This window comes from Danio aesculapii, chromosome 16 (assembly GCF_903798145.1).
Source record: "Danio aesculapii chromosome 16, fDanAes4.1, whole genome shotgun sequence".
Taxonomy (NCBI): domain Eukaryota; kingdom Metazoa; phylum Chordata; class Actinopteri; order Cypriniformes; family Danionidae; genus Danio; species Danio aesculapii.
Window position 1 is genome coordinate 24,330,078 of NC_079450.1, and position 18,900 is coordinate 24,348,977.

The 18,900-nt window shown below is 35.9% G+C and overlaps 1 protein-coding gene across 3 annotated transcripts; it reads left to right on the forward strand.

The window, feature by feature from the left end:
• Positions 1–2,220: 2,220 nt before the first annotated feature.
• On the forward strand, positions 2,221–18,703 carry cnot3a (CCR4-NOT transcription complex, subunit 3a). 3 transcript variants are annotated; one of them, XM_056475200.1, is made up of 18 exons: positions 2,221–2,356; positions 2,969–3,029; positions 3,161–3,228; positions 3,600–3,674; positions 3,876–3,965; positions 4,115–4,243; positions 4,341–4,436; positions 4,569–4,788; positions 6,278–6,405; positions 8,106–8,156; positions 8,836–9,766; positions 11,202–11,307; positions 11,420–11,561; positions 11,709–11,808; positions 12,010–12,217; positions 15,074–15,206; positions 15,299–15,424; positions 17,281–18,703. In XM_056475200.1, exons 2-18 carry the CDS (start codon positions 3,005–3,007, stop codon positions 17,377–17,379), a joined length of 2,727 nt encoding a protein of 908 aa, XP_056331175.1. In that variant the 5' UTR covers positions 2,221–2,356; positions 2,969–3,004; the 3' UTR covers positions 17,380–18,703. The 3 variants fall into 3 exon arrangements, with proteins under 3 accessions (XP_056331175.1, XP_056331177.1, XP_056331176.1); XM_056475202.1 differs by having other exon boundaries at positions 8,836–9,745; XM_056475201.1 differs by having other exon boundaries at positions 4,575–4,788.
• Positions 18,704–18,900: the final 197 nt, after the last annotated feature.

The following is an 18,900-nucleotide window of genomic DNA, read 5'->3' on the forward strand; positions in this document are numbered from 1 at the left end:
TATTAAATTATAAAAACTAAAATTGGCTAAATTTATTTCCCAGTGATGGGTTGCAGCTGGAAGGGCATCCGCTGCGTAAAACATATGCTGGATAAGTTGGTTCATTCCTCTGTGGCGACCACGGATTAATAAAGGGACTAAGCCGAAAAGAAAATGAATAAATAATTGAAAATTGGCTAAATTAATATTTACATTTCATTTTTTATTTTGGAAAAAGTATATATAATAAAATAAACGTAAACAACTGAACATTTTAGTGATATTTTAACAAAACTTCAACATTTTTTATTAATTTGCACAAAAAGATACTTGCATACATAAACATATACATGCATTGATATGGGAAAATGTAAAACCAGTCATCTATATAGATCAGTGGGTAAAACTAATAGAAAGCATTTTAAAAAGATCCTTTTTTGTGCAATATATTTATTACTTTTTCAGTTTGTATATCACAACAGATTACACAGTTCATTTATTCATTTTATTTTCGACTAGGTCTCTTTATTAATCTGGGGTCGCCTCAGCAGAATGAACTGCCTATATATCCGCAGCGGATATATAGGAGCACCCGGAGGAAACCCACGCCAACACGGGGAGAACATGCAAACTCCACACAGACATTCTTGCTGTGAGGCTAACATGCTGCCCACTGCGCCACCGTGACGCCAGATTACACAGTTACAGAATAATAATCATGTAGACACAGCAATCATTTGACACCCTATTCTCCGTCCCATCAACCTGTTCCCTAAAAAATTTAATAAACAAAAAATAAAACAAGAACAAAACAAAAAAAAGAAGTGCGAATGTTTAAATCAGGTAAAGAGTATTTCCCAAGTCTATGTTTAGACCATGATACTACCCTACTCCCTCAGAACTGGTTCTTGTTGTAGCAGACCGCCAACATTTACAGTTGAAGTCAGAATTTTAAGCCCCCTGTTTATTTTTTTCCCCAATAACTGTTTAACGGAGAGAATATTTCTTCAACACATTTCTAAACAGAACAGTTTTAATAACACATTTCTAATAACTGATTTATTTTATCTTTGCCATGATGACAGTAAATAATATTTGACTATATATTTTTCAAGACACTTCTATACAGCTTAAAGTGACATTTAAAGGCTTAACTAGGTAAATTAGGTTAACTAGGCAGGTTAGTCAATTGTTTCAATAACACCTTGCCAAAAGGGTTTCACTAGATCCATTTTTTAACTAATCTAATCTTTAAAATAGCAGTTTTTAAATAAAAAATGTAAAACAGGAAATATGTTGGGACTATTGTTTTTGTTTACATCCTTCAAAATGGTCTATAAGACAAACAATGACGTAAACAATAATATGAATTAAGGATATCATAATTATTTTAGTTATAAACGCACACACACACACATACATACATATATACATATACATATACACATACACATATACACATACACATATACATATATATATATATATATATATATATATATACATATACATATATATACACATACACACACATTCATACATACATACATACATACATACATACATACATACATACATATACACACACAGTGCTCAGCAAATATAAGTACACCCCTCAAAAATCTCACTTTAAATTCATATTTTAAATAGGAAGCTATACAATATTATATTTGTGCATATACATTAAATTAGTCAGCACTGAAGCCAACGGTCTGATAACGGTCCAAAAACTAGTAGAGCCAAATTTATGTGTTATAGAAAAATAATAAATACAAATTTAAAAAAGAGGAAAAATCAAGAGAAGCAAAAAAAATTGAAAAATTTAGTTTTTTGCAATATTTTTCTTGAATTTAATTGTATTATATTTCAATTTCTAAATATGTTTGGTGACTAAAATATTATTTTAATAAATATATCTGTTTAATAAATCTGTTTTTTTAAATGGACCAAAATACACTGCCCATATCCACTATTTTATATACGAACTGGTATTCTTGTTACAAACGAAAAAATATTGGGAAGAAAAATGTTAAGACCCAGGGAGATTTTTTTTTTTGGTAAAAAAACGGTCTCTTTCCGTAAATATAACCTTTCACCCTTTATTTTGTCCAATGGGGTTAGCTTTCAGACGGAAATGATCGCAACTTGAGAATTGATTGACAGGCATTTTTAACGAATCATAAGAACGGAAAAAGACGGGAGGCGGGAGCTGCAGCGGCCAACAGTGGGCGGAGTCTGCCGTCCATCTTTAATGTACTGGACAGAAGGGGATTGACGAGCTGAAAACATTACCAAATTTGAAATAAGGAATTGGCGAATATTTTGGTCCTGGCTGTCACACAGAGATACTGACGAATATTACACACGTTTGAAAAAGGTATACGACGAACGTGCATTCAATTTAAGAGTGTAAATCCCCCACACCTTCTGTTGGAAAAACTATGTGTGTGCTAGCAGAGCGTTAGCCGTCAGCGCTGCTCGACATCACAACAGCAGCAGCTTAATCCACGTTAACGGCAGAAATATGCAGTATACAGTCTATAAATACTGTCAGGGTGACATTTCTTCAATGCAGATGAGATATGGCGATGAAATGCTGCTGATCTGAACGGTTAGCATCATGGTGGCTAGTGATCAGAGGCTGCGTAAATCTGCGTAAACACTCTGTGAATGTGTTGGCGTTACGGTATAAGTGATCGAAACTGGGGGAACGATCAAGTCGGGCTGTCATTGAATTTTTTGGTGTTTTGTTTTATCCTGGAGTGCTGCAAAGTCTATAGTTACATTTATTTGTTTGCATGGGAAGAATTTGTGTAGGACCCAACTTTTAACCGTTTTTCTGCTCTCTATGGTGTAACGTTAGTTGAGCAGAATGTGTTGATATCAGCCCTTTCTGTTGAGGTTTATCTGCGAGGAGCAGTAGAAACACTTACCATCTGGTTCACACTGAATGATCTGCAAGCTAACAGTCTCTCTGATGCCTTTGCAGTGACAGAAGGTATGAAGACAGTATCATAGCGAAGCCATGGCTGATAAGAGAAAACTTCAAGGTAAGACAACACGATATAGATCTACTGTAATTCCCGTCCACCTGCTATAGCTGTTTGGACACAGTTGTTTCTGTTCAGAGTTTTTTCTTAATCATTTCATGACTTATGCATCATGTTCTTTACACATCCAGGTGAAATAGATCGATGTTTGAAAAAAGTTGCAGAAGGCGTTGAACAGTTTGAAGACATTTGGAAAAAGGTAAAACTCAATGCATACTGCAAATATAAGAAAAAAATAAGGTAAAATTGGTTTTATATTCACACATTTGTTTATTTTTTTTATGTTCCCTATATTGTTTACCAATCTACTTTGAATATTCGGTCTGAAATCCCATTATGTATGACTTTAAAGCAACATTAGCGCTAATTATTTGAGTGTGAACAGTGTTGAACTTTGAAAGTTATTGGTTGCTAATATGATTTCACTATTCAGAATTTACAAAGAATACCTTTCTGATATTATATTCTTAAGGATAATGTCTGAATGTCCAAATATAAAACCAACTTTACCTCAATTAAGAAAAAGCAGTCATCCACTTGTTAGGTTTTAATAATTAATTTCATTTTCAGCTTCACAATGCAGCCAATGCCAATCAGAAGGAAAAATATGAGCAAGATCTCAAAAAAGAGATTAAAAAACTGCAGGTATGAAATCACTTTGACATTTAGTGCAAATTTCACCAATAATAGTACAGATGCATAAAAAGATGTCTTGTTGTCCTGAAATTCTGTGTGGCCAATCAAAGTAGAGAAGCAGAACTGTTGCATCAGATGAATTGTTATATAACAAAGTGGGGGGGAAATGTGTCCTCAATTATTATAATTGTTCTCACCTGTTTTTCTTAGCGACTACGAGACCAGATTAAGACATGGGTTGCATCCAATGAGATCAAAGACAAAAGGCAGCTAGTGGAGAACCGCAAGCTTATCGAAACGGTACAAACTTGTCACAGTTCTCAAAAAACTGTTCCAATTTTAATGAAAACAAAAAAACATTGACCGTAGATTTGGATAAGGACATGTGTATTCTTAAAAGGTATATGATCTTTCAACTCCTTAACCCGACTCGGCCTTTTTCTCCTCAGCAAATGGAGCGCTTTAAGGTGGTTGAAAGAGAAACCAAGACAAAGGCCTACTCTAAAGAGGGGTTGGGCTTGGCTCAGAAAGTGGACCCAGCACAGAAAGAGAAGGAGGAAACGGAACAGTGGCTCACGGTACCAGAGGGCTCACAGAATAACAGTGGGGGATTGAAATAAAACTTTGAACAGGATTCAAGCAGTGCATTAATGACATGATTTCTCTCCCTCGCAGAACACAATAGACACTTTGAACATGCAGGTGGACCAGTTTGAGAGTGAAGTTGAGTCCCTTTCTGTTCAAACACGAAAAAAGAAAGGAGACAAGGAGGTCGGCATTTCCGTTTTTCCATGGCGTTCAATTTTTATGCTTTTACTGTAATGCAAACACACATTGTTGGAGATCTCATTGTGTTTTTCATGCAGTTTTGATCTATAGGGAGCCGTTTGTGTTTGTTTTCAGAAGCAGGATCGCATTGAGGAGCTAAAGAGGTTAATCGAGAGACACCGGTACCACATACGTATGCTTGAAACCATTTTGAGGATGTTGGATAATGATTCAATTCAGGTTGATGCCATCCATAAGATTAAAGATGACGTGGAATACTACATTGACTCTTCGCAAGACCCAGATTTTGAAGAGAACGAGTTCCTTTATGATGATCTGGATTTGGAGGACATACGTAAGTCTGTGTGTTGTGTGTGCGCGCTTGTTTTTATATCCTGGTAGGGACTAATGGGGATTTGTGTCACCATGGGGACCAAAATTGAGGACCGATGGGTAAACATGCTTAAAAATCTCACAGAATGAAGTATTTTGAAAATGCAGATTGTTTCTTGTTGGGTTTGGTTTAGGGGTAAGATTTGGCTAGGTCGATAGAATATATGCGGTTTGTATAGTAGAAACATCATTACATAGTGCCCACCAGGATATAGAAACAAGTGTGTGCGTGTGGAATAACATGATGGATGTTGTCAAATGAAAGGACTGGTTGTTCACTGACAGACAATATAAATATCACTATACAAGTTATATCACATCTGTTAAAGATATATATCACAATATCATTCCTTTTTATACCGTTTTTGGTAATAAAATCAATAGTTTATATTGATCACATGCAAAGCACTAAACATTTTTTACATATTGAATGTATTCAGAAATGTACTCATTTAAACGTGATCATATTTCTCAATTTGTTTAGAACTTCAGGGCAAATGTTTGATTTCAAAATGTTGAAATATCAAATAAATATTGCAAAAATATAAAAACAGTTTTAAAAACTAATGATTACAGGTGCAACATAAAAAATAAAACGTTAAAAAAAATGCAACGTAGCGCGTCACAATAATCAATATATCGACTTATCGCACAACACATGGACATGACCATTTACGATCATTTTTGATGATGCAGCATTTATCTCCCATACATAAACACCAATTCCAGCAACATTTTGGCTGATTGCACAACCTTTTTTTTTTTATTTGAGGTGTCACTGTGATTAAAACACTATAGTATTTACTATAAATTATTATAGTATATTTTCATATGGGTGCCTGACAACAGTTCTGATAGCAGATATCGCAGTCTCTGTTACTTTTACTTTTTACCTTGCATTTTTTTGTAACATTTATTATTATTTTTGTTTAGTTTATATGTTTTCACATTCTAATTACAATGCATAATAATTATTGAATTGTTAAAGTGACTAATTAAATTATTCTTAAGAATAAAATATTATGTGTTCTTTGGAAGAGTGTACTTGCAATATTATGCTATTATATTGTCATTCTGGCAATATATAATGAGTGAAATAAAATGGTCTTAAAATGACAATAGTATCGTTTATCGCAATATGTTTATGCAGTATATCTACAACACATAAATATCATGACAGGCCTATGCAACGTATAAACATTTTACTGCCAAGAATGCAGCGTTCCTATGATTTTTTTCATTTTTCTGTCTGCATTCCTATGATGGTGTGTAAAATTGTGCTCAAATAAATGATGAAAAATTTATTACTGTAAACGACACCACTAAATAAGCAATAGGGGATAATATTAAACTGAAATGATAGATGTTTTATTTTGTTCATACAATATATATATCATCATATTGCACAGCCCTAATGTTGGTTGCATTTATTATTTTTACTTTCTTATTAGCGGCAACCTTGATGGCAACATCTCCTCAGGGCCACATTGATGATGAGATGTTCCTTCAGTCCAGCAGCACACCAACGTCCACCACTTCCTCTTCCCCCATCCCTCCATCTCCTGCTACAGGCACTACGGTAAACTAATTACATCTTTCCTTGAAAGCATTTGGATAGTTTTTATTGGCTTTAAAGCACTTGGAAACCATACAATACCCCAGAAATATGTTTAAGTTCATCACATTTTAATAAACACTTTTAGGGGAGTTTAAAACTTCCCAAATTTTTAAAGTAATATCAAAACTTTTAAAGAAAAATACACATCTTTTTTATATTTTCCTTCAAGAATTTTAGAATGTCATATTCTTCAGATTCAGATATATCAGCTTAAACCTGTACCAAATAATATGCATTTAAAACAAATTAATGGCACAATGTGACAACTGTAGTAATAATAACTAAATTAAATCCATTTAGTTATAAATGAAATATATTTTTAAAGTTTTTATTTTTGTGTGCTGACATAAGTGGTCCAAACTGGTCAATCCAAAATGACTGATTATTGAAAAGTTAATTTTTTACTGAGATCTATAAAGCATATTTTGTTGTATTGTACCACTGTAAATCCCATTAGGCGACGTTCTGTAGTAAACGTTCTTTAATGTCTCCAAAAATGTTTCTCCAGAAATATTAAGTTTAATCAAACATCCAAATGAAAATTTCTTGTTAAATGAAAATGTTTATTAAAGATGTATGCCCATATGTAATCATCTGGGCCTGTGCCTAATCATATATGCCACAGGCGTCAAATCCAGTTCCTGGAGGGCCACAGCTCTGCACAGTTTAGCTTTAACCCTAATTAAACACACCTGATCAAACTAATTAAGTCCTTCAGGCTTGTTTAAACCTACAGGTAAGTGTGTTCAAGCAGGGTTGGAACTAAACTGTGCAGAGCTGCAGCCCTCCAGGAACTGGATATGACACCTGTAATCTATGCTGATCAATAATGCAATATATTTTGGTAAAATAAACTGTTTGTTGATTGTGGCCATTTCAAAATACCGTGTTTTAATAAGTCTTAATTTTCCTTTGTTCATGCATTGCTACCCAATCTGTCCAAAACCCATGCAATCACCAACAATCTATCCCAAAACTTTTTAAACTTTATTTCAAAAGGTAATTAACTGTATTTATTATAATGGTTTAATTATTTTCCTTACAATAACATTTGTTTGAAAGTGCTCAATGTATTTACTGCTGAGGACACTGACCTGGACAGATTGTTGGTCATAATTTAGTTTATTATAGTTTTTAAAACTTTTAAAAAGATTTTTTTTTATTTTAAAGAAAGTGTACGTTGGATACGTGCTTGGATACGAGTTTTTTTTTTTTTTACACAATATTTAAAATATTTTGCTATGAAACATCTAAAATGTTCTATTATTAAAGTATCATTGTATTATTAAATGTAATAAATTATATTTTAAAAAAATTATGGGGCAAACAAAATTCTTTTTCTATCTGGGCCATTTGAAAAATTTCTTAGTTTTTTAAATTTTATACATAATGGTCTTAAAAAATGTCTTAAAGTCTTAAATTTGACTTAGTGAAACCTGCAGAAACCCTGATTATACAGAAACGATACGGTCACCTAGTTTTTTTAAATAATTGGAGCTTGGTGTGGCTTATTGCTCATTACTGTTGAATGTTAAAAATATAAACAATGTTCATCATTCATAATCCCTCAGAATCTTTAATCATGCTTTCTTGTGTTTTATTGACCTTTAGCCATAGACTTCATGCTTACTATATACACTCTGTGTCAATGTTTCATCCAGGAGATTCTGGAGGATAAGAGAGGTCGATCGACAGACAGTGAAGTCAGCCAGGTAAGAGACCTCACTAGGAGTTTTGAATGTTCATAAAGCACTAGAAATCTAATTACATAGCTTTAGCAGACTTTATCATGATATACAGTAGTCAACATGTGATCAAATCTTTTAAAGATTTCCTAAAACTACCGAACAACACCCATTCTTGTCTTAGGACAGTTTTGAAAAACGTTATTAATCCACTTCAAATGTTGACTACTGTATAACGTAGTGCATAGGTTGTTCAGACCATTTTTTTATAGTACTTTTCTGTTTAACTTGAAATGTCCATTGAGATTGCATGGAACTGAGTAACCAGAACCTGAATTTACTGATAGTTTATGATCCTTTTAAAATGGCTTGTATGTTACGGTTATACGAGTAGGCTATTGTTATTGTTGTTCTCAAACATCTAATAAACAGCAACATCAACATTAGGTCTATGGGTAGGTCTGTTGTTGGTTAAAATGCCAAATTTTGTTTAGACTTTGAATGGTGGACTTGAATAGACTTTAAATTTGTCCTGATCGTTAATGCACAGTAAAGTGATTGTCAACTATTGATAATTCTGAAGTTATTATGTTTGAGAAATATGCTTGCAATCTATTATTGAGATTGTGATCTTTTTTTTTATTAATAGTGCAGCCCTAATGTATGTTTAGTCAAATTATATTCTAACTTTGTGGCTTTCCTCTAGTCTCCTGTGAAGAATGGCAACCCGTCTCTGTCGTCCTTTTCCTCATCCGCCTCCTCGGGCTCCTCCTCATCCTCCTCTTCGCTGGTTTCTATGGCTACTGTTGTTGGGGGCTGCACGGCAGTCTCCGGGGGCAGCAGCCTACTGGCAAGCTTCAGCAGTGCGGTGCAGCAGCATCCACCACAGTCTCAACAGCAAACACAGGTCAAACTGTCCTCCACGTCCATACCCTCCAACAACACACCTAGCCCACCCAGCCACCCCACATTACCGGCCTCCACTGCTTCCTCTCTGCCCAGTTCCAGCACACCTGGCCCAATTACTTCCAACTCCCTGTCCCAGGCTTCATCAGTTCCTGGGATGGAGAGCTCTAGACTCGGCCTGGGGAAAGGCGGCGTGACGGTAACCAGCAGCAGTAGTGTGTCTCAGATGCCAGGTTTGGGCCTGACGAGCTTGTCCAGTTCTCTTAACACCATGGCAGGGCTTCTCTCAGGCTCCACCCCTGCCCCTTACGCCCAGGCGGCAGCAGGGGGAACGACGGGTGGTGCCTCTAGTGGTCCTGTGGGCAGCGGCAGTAGTAGTTCTGGCATATCTATACCGAGTGGAGGTGTAGGGAGTGCAAACACAGGGCCGACTAGTAATGGTACGGGTACAGGAGCCAGTATAGGCCTGCTAGGGTCCAGTCCAGGACACGGAACCCTGACTGGAGGGATTCTGAGTCTGGTACAAGGGCAGTCGGCTCTTCAGGGGTCCACTCAGGTGCCTGTGAGCCCTGTGGGAACAGTGCCTGGAGGAGGATCTGGAGAGAGTGGATTGGGTGGGAATGGAAGCAGTTCTGGTGTGAGTGGAGGAGTTGGGACTAATGTAGCGCCTGCAAGACCCCCCAGCGGCCTCAAGCAAAATGGAGCAACCAGTGAGTCCTTTTTAAGCCTGGGTAATCATCATCATCTTCATCCGTTTAACAGTTTTTTCATTTTTGATTTAATGATTCGGAGCAAATGTTTAACTGAAGGTTAATGCTGTATTTTCTCCGTTAAAATATTAACTTGTTAAATGTATTGGTGGTAGTAATAATAATAAAGAAAAAAAATGATAAAATAATATAAAATAAAAATTGTTATTAATGATTAAAAGTAATAAAAGCAGAAATTTTAAAATAGAACTAGTGAAAAATCAAATGTAGCATTTATTCATTAGGCAAATACAAAAATAATAAAAAGTAATCATATTTTGAAATGCTATCAAAAAGAAATAATTGGATATTATTATTATTATTATTATTATTATTATTATTATTACCAAAAATCAAATAACTTTTTTTTTTAATAAAAAAAATCTTTTTTTTTTAAACAAAACAAAGATACTAAAGAAAAATAAATAAATGAAAATAAATGATTATACTAGGAAAGCTCATAATAATCGATTCACTGTTAACCAGATGGTTAAGTTTAACCGATTAATGGTATTAGTTAAACGCAAAAAAAAAAAAAAATTGCAATTCATATTTGTTAGCACATGCAATCACACGTTCCTACAGACATATTTTGCCAAAGCAGCAAAATGAAAGAAGAATAATGCTGGTTACAGTTTGACACAGACAAGTTGATGCCAAACCAGCGCTGATGCTGATTGCTTCTGTCCTGGATCTACGTCATAAACACCTCAGTTTATTTACACAACTAAAGAAAGAAGCCGCAAAACAAATCTTTCTGAAAGGTGCTCTGCTTTGGAAGCTAGCCGACCACAAGTTGGAGTGTCAGGATTTTTTCTCCATCAGAGCGCGCTCCAGCACCACTCAAACACAAAAAAAAGGCTATAGCTGTGATTTATTTAGTGTACACCCAACACACTAACCAACCTTTTTTCCTATTGGAAAATTACAGTTATTAATAGTTAATAGTATTTGTTGAACAAGTGAATAAAGTCAGTTAATGATGACAGAATTGTCATTTTTGGTTGAATTATCCCCTTAATTTTAGCACTTTTTCCATTAACAATTTTATTTTAGAGTACAAACAACAACAGGTTTGAAGCAACATGAGTTGACTAAATGATGATAGAATTTTACTTTTGTGCGTTAACGATTCCTTAAACTTGAGTTTACTTAGAAACTATTTCCTGTTAAAAAGGAGCTTTTGCTTGCATATAACAGCCATCAGTCGTCATCGTTTTCCCCTCATTGTCCATCAACATAAAATGTCCATTTTTACAATAGCCTACAAAACCTACAAATCAAACAATGATTTTCTTGATTTTTGCATAATGATAACTTCGCTCCAAACTGAGGCTTTCCTGTTATAGCTTAAAAACATTTCAATGCTGTTGGAAATACTGCAGGTGCTTCAAGATGATCTGACTTGTTTATACAGGTTACAGTGCTGTGGTTGCAGACAACACACCAGATTCCTCACTCAGCAGTGCCAGCCAATCACAAAACAGCCATTCCTCATCCTCAAGCTCATCAACCAATCAGACGTGAGTATAAATTCACATATTTGTGATCTCCACTAAATAAAACCATATTAAGGTTGATTGATTGTTACCATCTTTCTTTCTCTCTCTTCCTCCAACTTCCTGCGTATTATAGTCTGGATAATGGCCCCAGTTTATTGAGCTCTATCACTCTGCCCCCCTCCTCCCCATCACCTGCTTTCACTGACAGCACACCTGGTGGTGGGAGTCTCCTAAACGGCCCACACTCCTACACACCCAACACTGAGGCCATCAAGGTGTGTTTTGATTCATTCACGCTACTAGTGGTGCAGAACTGACTCACTTTCAGTTTCACTAAAGTCACGCCCGTCAGATTTGCTGGAATTAGTTTCCCATAGTTTTAAAATGCCTTTTCCTCTATCGTTCCGAATGGTTTCTCGCAGGCTCCAGAACCTCCAAGCTCTCTGAAAGCTATGGCAGAGCGAGCTGCACTGGGATTGGCACTGGATGGAGAAATCCCATCACTACACCTCACAGATCGAGGTATGTTCCACACCAGCTGCTTTAACGCAGAAAAAGGCCGGTTTAACAATGGGAAGTTGCAGCTTATTTCATCATGTTTGATTGAGCCAACTTTCACACCTCATCCATCATTTCATGAAGCTAATGATAAAATGACTCCATCTAATGGTTGTGTGTGCCAGATTTATGTTATATAATATAAATCAAAATACCATTTTCTAGATTCCTTAGAACTGTTCTCGGGCTCTTCAGCACCACCGGGACCCACAACAGCCCCTCAGCCTGCTGTGTCAGAGGTCAGCCTGCCGCCATCTTTAGGGGCCTGTCCACTGGGCCCCACACCCCTCACAAAAGAGCAGCTTTACCAACAGGCAATGCAGGAGGCAGCCTGGACACACATGCCTCACCCGTCCGATTCAGAGAGAATTAGGTACGCATGCTATGGACTAGTCTGTTTTTTTTTTTTTAAGCAGCTGCTTGATAAACCTATACAAATGACAACCAGTCAGAATTCTCCATGCTTTAAAAAGCTCAGAAAAGTACAACGGAGAGAGAAGTAAAAGTTTATAAACACTGTTTGTTTACAAAAATGATTTTATCTTCATTATTTAATCTTCAATGGCTAGTAGAAGAGTGTTTTACCATATAACCAAGACCCTTTAACAAAAACCTAAGCTTCTTTGTCCTGCATGAAATTATATTTCTGATGCGTTGATGAACTCAGGGAAGGTGTCTGATAAAGTTCTGAGCTGCCATGTATCACAAGTAGGGCTGTGAAATTAATCGGATTTCAGTTTTGATTTTGGCTTCTAATGATTATGAAAAGCATTAGTCGAGATAAACGATTATTGTATCATCATCGTATACCGCCCCCTTTCCAGTTGTACACATTTGTTGCTCTGCAAAGCTCAGTTTCACGTGAAAATGTCCAAAAGCATGTACTGTAATCTAACTTTTGCAGCACGGGATGCGCATTGTTCATTGATGTACATTCGAATCATTCATGTTTTTAAAAGCGCGAAAGAGATCGCATGCTGTTGTGTGTATGCGCTCAGCCTCAGAGATGAGCAGAGCACACACACATCTAAAGTCATCTTAATGTGAGCGCTTTAATGGTCAAATAGACCATTTCAATGTGGTCATGTCATTGGCCCATGAACATTTCCTGCTTGTTTTCAAACTATTTCATAACTGTGACAAGAGGCAATTCAATCATAAGTTAATGTTAAAAACAGATATCATAACATTATCAATATGTGGCTCTTTTTGGATTTTTAGAAGCTATAGAAATTAAAGATGTAAAACAGGAAATGTGTTGGGAATATTGTTTTTGTTTACATCCCTCAAAATGGTTCAAACATGTAAATTAGTGTCAACGCGATGTTTAGTGATTATTCATATTAACCCTCGTTTATGTAATAAACAAACGAGTTGAGAATCAAGACATGTGAAAGAGAAACCCTAAATCAGAACCGTACTGCTCTTAAAGTGACAGTGCGCAATAGTCCTGCTGTCAAGTATTTTTATCATTAATCAAACAACTAAAGGACAAAATCACTCGCTGCTCTTGACTGAAGGACTTTTGTAGCTATAATTAAAGTTTTTAAAAGTTTAAAGTTTAAAAGTTTATTAAAAGTTAAGTTAAAGTATAATTAAAGATGCTTAAAAGTACAGTTTGTTTAATATTTTATTGCATTTATTTCCCTTTCCTTACTAAGAGGGAGGAAATAAACTAATATATAATATTTATAAAAAACATTTTTGATTTCAACTGTATATCATTTTGAATATTCATGATTCTGATTTTCCCATAATCGAGCAGCCCTAATCACAAGTGTTTTTGTTTTTAAATGCATGCATTTGTTATATTTACACCTGCCAGTCACACTACTCTGTATTCTTTGATCCAGAAAAATGTAGTGTTTTGAAAATGCAGAAGACCCCATTTTAGTTTGGAAATGCCAGTGTTCTGTTTTTGTATAGACGCACTGAAAGGCAAGCTATTGAAAACTTTGCATTCTGACTAGTCTCATGAAAATGCTCCACAAACCTTGATGCTTCAACTTCTTCACACACTTTGGGTTGTCCTCAGTTTGAAGACACAATGTTTCCCATCATACATGTATAACTTGTTTGTATAACTGAAGTGAACTTTGGACCAGTATGCTGTCCACACAACATGCTCCTCTGGTTAGTCTAGCAGGGTATCAGCAGGCTCTTGAAAAGCCGTACATTTCAAAAACAAAATTTTAGGCCTTAAAGTGTTCAATTGACTGAAATATTGTCTTAAATCATTTTAAACGGGTCTTAATTTTCCTTTATGTGAAGCTACCTTTATGTGTTGCTGTTTTAGCAAAACTATATTTATAAAAAATATAAGTCTGTTGAAAAAATATGCATGTATACGACCAGTGTCTGCTTGTTTTAACACATTATTTAAAATATGTGGCTAAGAAGAAACTTATTAATATTTGTTTTTTGACGGGCAACTAAAAAGAAATTCTGCTGGGTCATTAAAATGTGTAATTAAATTTCATTCTTCATGGTCTTAAAAAGATCTTAAAGTTTTAAATTTGACTTGGTGAAATCTGCAGAAAATCTGGTTCAAGTCATTAGATTTTATTTTTTCTGCTGATCAGGTCACTGCAGGCTTTATATCCAAAGAACACTGTATGTCAAAATCCTTACCGTGTTCAGAGCTAAACTGTGGAGCAATTCCAGCTGTAGTGTTGAACCAATTGTCCATTGATGTTCTCTGCATGATTCTTTCTACTTGGTCATTTGTCATGGACAACCAGCATTTTGAGGAAGTCTTTAATGAATTATTCTAGAAAGATTTGAATTCCCATCTTCTCTTGCTATGACTCCCCTTTATCTGGTCAACCTGCAGTCGGAGGGTTTCAGTCATTCTAAAGCATCTTACCTTATTGTGAAACCTGTAACATGAGGCTTTCAGTTCAAGAGTGTTTGTCTGATAATTAGTGAAATGACTATCAGGTGCCTGATTAACACCCGTGACTGTGAGGAATCTGAAAGTGTGCTCTAGTTTTCATCTGTGGTCTTTTTCAAATGCCTCATTTAAGCTATTTATACTTTGCTTTAGTGAACTGTGCTAAAAACTGAGCTTGACGTGTTTTAGTCGTTTAGTTTGATCTCCACTGTTTGAGTGTTATTTTCTGTGTTGTGGACAGTTGTATTTTGTATAGATGTTTAAAAGTTACTCCTCCAGCTGTAGATTAAAGCTTTAATATGGCATAAATCTTTTCTTTTTTTTATCCATGTGCAGGCAGTACCTGATGAGAAACCCTTGTCCTACTCCGCCATTCCACCACCAGATGCCCCCACATCATTCAGACTCTATTGAGTTCTACCAGAGATTGTCCACAGAAACTCTCTTCTTCATATTCTACTACCTGGAGGTGTGTGTGTTTGTGTGTTATGTTTACTGACCATGTCTGTTGAATGTTTCAGTCTTCCAACTCTTTCCTCTGGGTTGTACCTTATCTGTCAGGGTACAAAGGCGCAGTATCTGTCAGCAAAAGCACTGAAGAAGCAATCGTGGAGGTTCCACACCAAATACATGATGTGGTTTCAGCGGCACGAGGAACCCAAGACCATCACTGATGAGTTTGAACAGGTAAAAAACAGATCTGAAGATGACTTTACACTTCAAACAGTCAAATGTAGAGTACCCTGCCATGGCTGAAAAATTATAACCCATAAAGCAATAATTAAATACTTTACAGGTCAGTAGCGCTATAATGATACTTATTTTGATTATTTTTATAATGAAGATAATAAAAAATTCATGAAATATGAATGTTATTTCTAATAAATGCAGTTGTTTTCTAAATTTGTTCTGCTTTATTCTTAAATGATGCAATGATAGTCACATTTTCATTTACAATAAAATATTTATGACCAGAAAATAACGTCATTGGCTGGTGTGGCAAATGCTGGTTTTAGACCCTGATTTGTTAATGTTCAGTTTTACTGTTCAAAATAAAAAACAATGAAATCGTACTTTCCTTTTAATAAATATGCTTTTTATGTACAGGACACATACTGTTTTATATATTTTATAATTCTATATATTTTTTAACTATAAAATCATTTTGTTACAAAAAATTAAACAATCTCGTTTTAATTTTGACATTTCTTTGAAAGAAATGTGTTGTTCAGTATAGATTCATTTATCTTAAAGGAGTGAAGGCTGATTTATACTTCTGCGTCAAGCGCACGCGTATGCTCTGGCGCAGTCTTCGCGCGGTCGCACAGCCCTTGCCGTGGCTAACTCCAACACTGACATGCGTAGCAAGCTCTGTGATTTGTTGGCTTGGTAGCTGTGACCAGTGTGGGCGGGACCGAGAGCTGCGCGAACTCGTTGGAGCGAGTGTTTACAAATGTCGAGTCCTGTGAAGGAGCTCTAGATGGAAACTTTTGTTTTGTGTTTACCTTATGATTAAAGTTGCTGCACGTCTGCTGGTTCCCACCTCTGAATGAGCAAGTTTGAGCTACTTGCACATTAAGGTAGTGCACATCAGAAAGAACAAAAATCCCACGAAGAAACTCCTAAAAAAAAAAAAACAACCTACTGCCAGCTATCATTTCGGACGTGTTATTGCAGAGCAACACAAACAGCACGCAGAAGTATAAATGCATGACGCCGATCACTCGACGCAGAAGTATAAATCAGCATTAATACTGTGAAATAGTAATACTGGAATATAATATTGTTTTAAAGTATTGTTTCTGTGATGCAAAGATACATTTTCACATGATCCTTCATGAATGATTCTAATTTGGTGTTAAAGATATTTGGTATTATTGATATTGAAAACAGATGTATAACATTTTGTTTTTTCATGATTTTTCGATTAATAGAAAGTTCAGAGTCATTTCAAAATCTGCTTTATATGTTTTAATCCATTGAATCGTCCTCACTGAATAACAGTATTCATCTCCTAGTAGAGCTGCACAATATATATCGTTCAGCACCGATATAGTGATGTGAACATTCGTAATCGTCACATCGCGAGCATACGCAATGTTGAGTCTGGATTATAAATCATTTTGTGTTTTTTGAGGCCTGTGACTGGTCAGGGTTTTAAGAGCAATCAGGCCTAAAAAATTGTACTGTTTGTAACTTTGACAAACTGATAACGATTGAATTGTTTGAGCGCTGTTTATTTAATTGCAATCTTTTTCTGTATTGAATTTATCTACGCCTGTAGATTGTTTCTTGTATTTAATGCATATGTACTCACCCACAGAATCGTCCCAATCAATCTAAAATGATCAGCTCTTTTCTAAATAGTAACCCAACTCATCTAGTGAAAGTGTATTTATGTTGCAAAAAAAACAAAACATTGCAATGCTAGATTTTTCCAATATTGCGCAGCCCTAATTCCTAGTGTATGCATATAGTATGTGTGTATACGCTTTTACTTTGTAGATGTGATCCCCTTTTAACATTTTTCCTTCTGTTTATAGGGCACGTACATTTACTTTGACTATGAAAAGTGGGGCCAGAGAAAAAAGGAAGGATTTACTTTCGAGTACAGATACCTGGAGGACCGAGACCTGCAGTGACTGACGGAGACTGAGAGAGAGGGCGAACGCTACGACACTGAAACCGCTGCTGTTGACATTCCGAGATGAACTCCATGTCGTGGTTAAAGTTGGATGTGAAGTTGGCCTTTTTCTTTAAAAGAGAGAGAAAGAGTGGGGGGTCGAGTGCCTGTTTACACGCAAACATTTGAACCTCCTTTAATGTTGAGTCTTTATCCCCTTCATTTCTGTTCTAACCGAGACACCCCCGTCTAGCCGAGCGACAAAAACACAACGGAAATGATTTGGTTTAGAATGCCACAGACAAAACATATTTGCTCGTAGTTTGTGTTTGGTGGAGTGCTGCATTAGCGAGTCTTATCCTCTTAGATGACATATACTGACTATGATATGAACCGGCACTAAGTGAGATATCCTAAGCATCGATTTGGTTGTTCTTAGTTCATTGAGCCCCTCTGGGAGTGTTTAGGCACTGTGACTTTGCCTTGCGAGATAAACGTGTCGACCATTAAATTGCTATGCAATTGAATTCCTCTCGACCTCCCTTCCTTTATCATTACCTAAATGTGGGTTTGCTAGAGCGCGAAATGCAGTTGGCGTTAGGGTAATGTTCTGTAGCATCTTCTCTTACATGTGTTCCCAAGCAAGGTGGGTTGAAGTGTTCAGCCTTCAAAAGTGGCGTGTGATTATTTGTCTGTTAAACATGGCATGATTGATCTCACTTCAAAAAATATCTAATAATAAAAAGACAAAGATTAAAATATGTACAAGTTTTAAAAAAGACGAAGAAACACCTTATTTTTCTTTCTTTCAGTGTCCTCTAGGTTGTCCATGGCTGAATATTTTTGTGTGTGCATGTAAAGTAAACAAAAAACAACGAAAACCTTCTCCAAAGTTTCCTCAGTTAGTCACATCTTGATATTATTCTCACATTACTCTGCTGGACAGTTTCCCTCAATAATAACGACAGCAAAATTTATAAATATATAGATATATATAGATATATATATCATTGTTCTGTTACTCCAGCTTTTTCGAAACACCCCACATTGTGACACGATCCCAAGCGAGTTTCCATTCATTTCAGTTTCCTCTATTGTTTGGGGAGAACGACGGGCTCGACCAACACATGAATATATTGATGTGATGTGATGAGATGGGAAAGTATTTTTGATGCACAGGGCAGCTGATCGCATTTGTTTCTTTTCTCTCTGATAATTGAACACCGTCATCCTTGCCTTTTTGACGTGGACAGGACAGCATGCGATTGTGACGTCGCTTCGTAGGTTGAGAGGAAACAAATAACAGAGTTGTACAATTTCAATAAAATACTTTTGTGATGCAGTGTCTGTTCTTGTTTTCTCCCTCAACTATAAACAAATATGCAGGCGCCTGGCGTTTCTGTATGTAATATAACCGTGTAATACAACACATTAACTATTTATTAGTCCACATATTGCAATGATTTCAATTTTATCTCGTGAGAGGTGAACAATCTGGTCATATTGAACTATAATTTACATACTAAGACTATATGCTAAA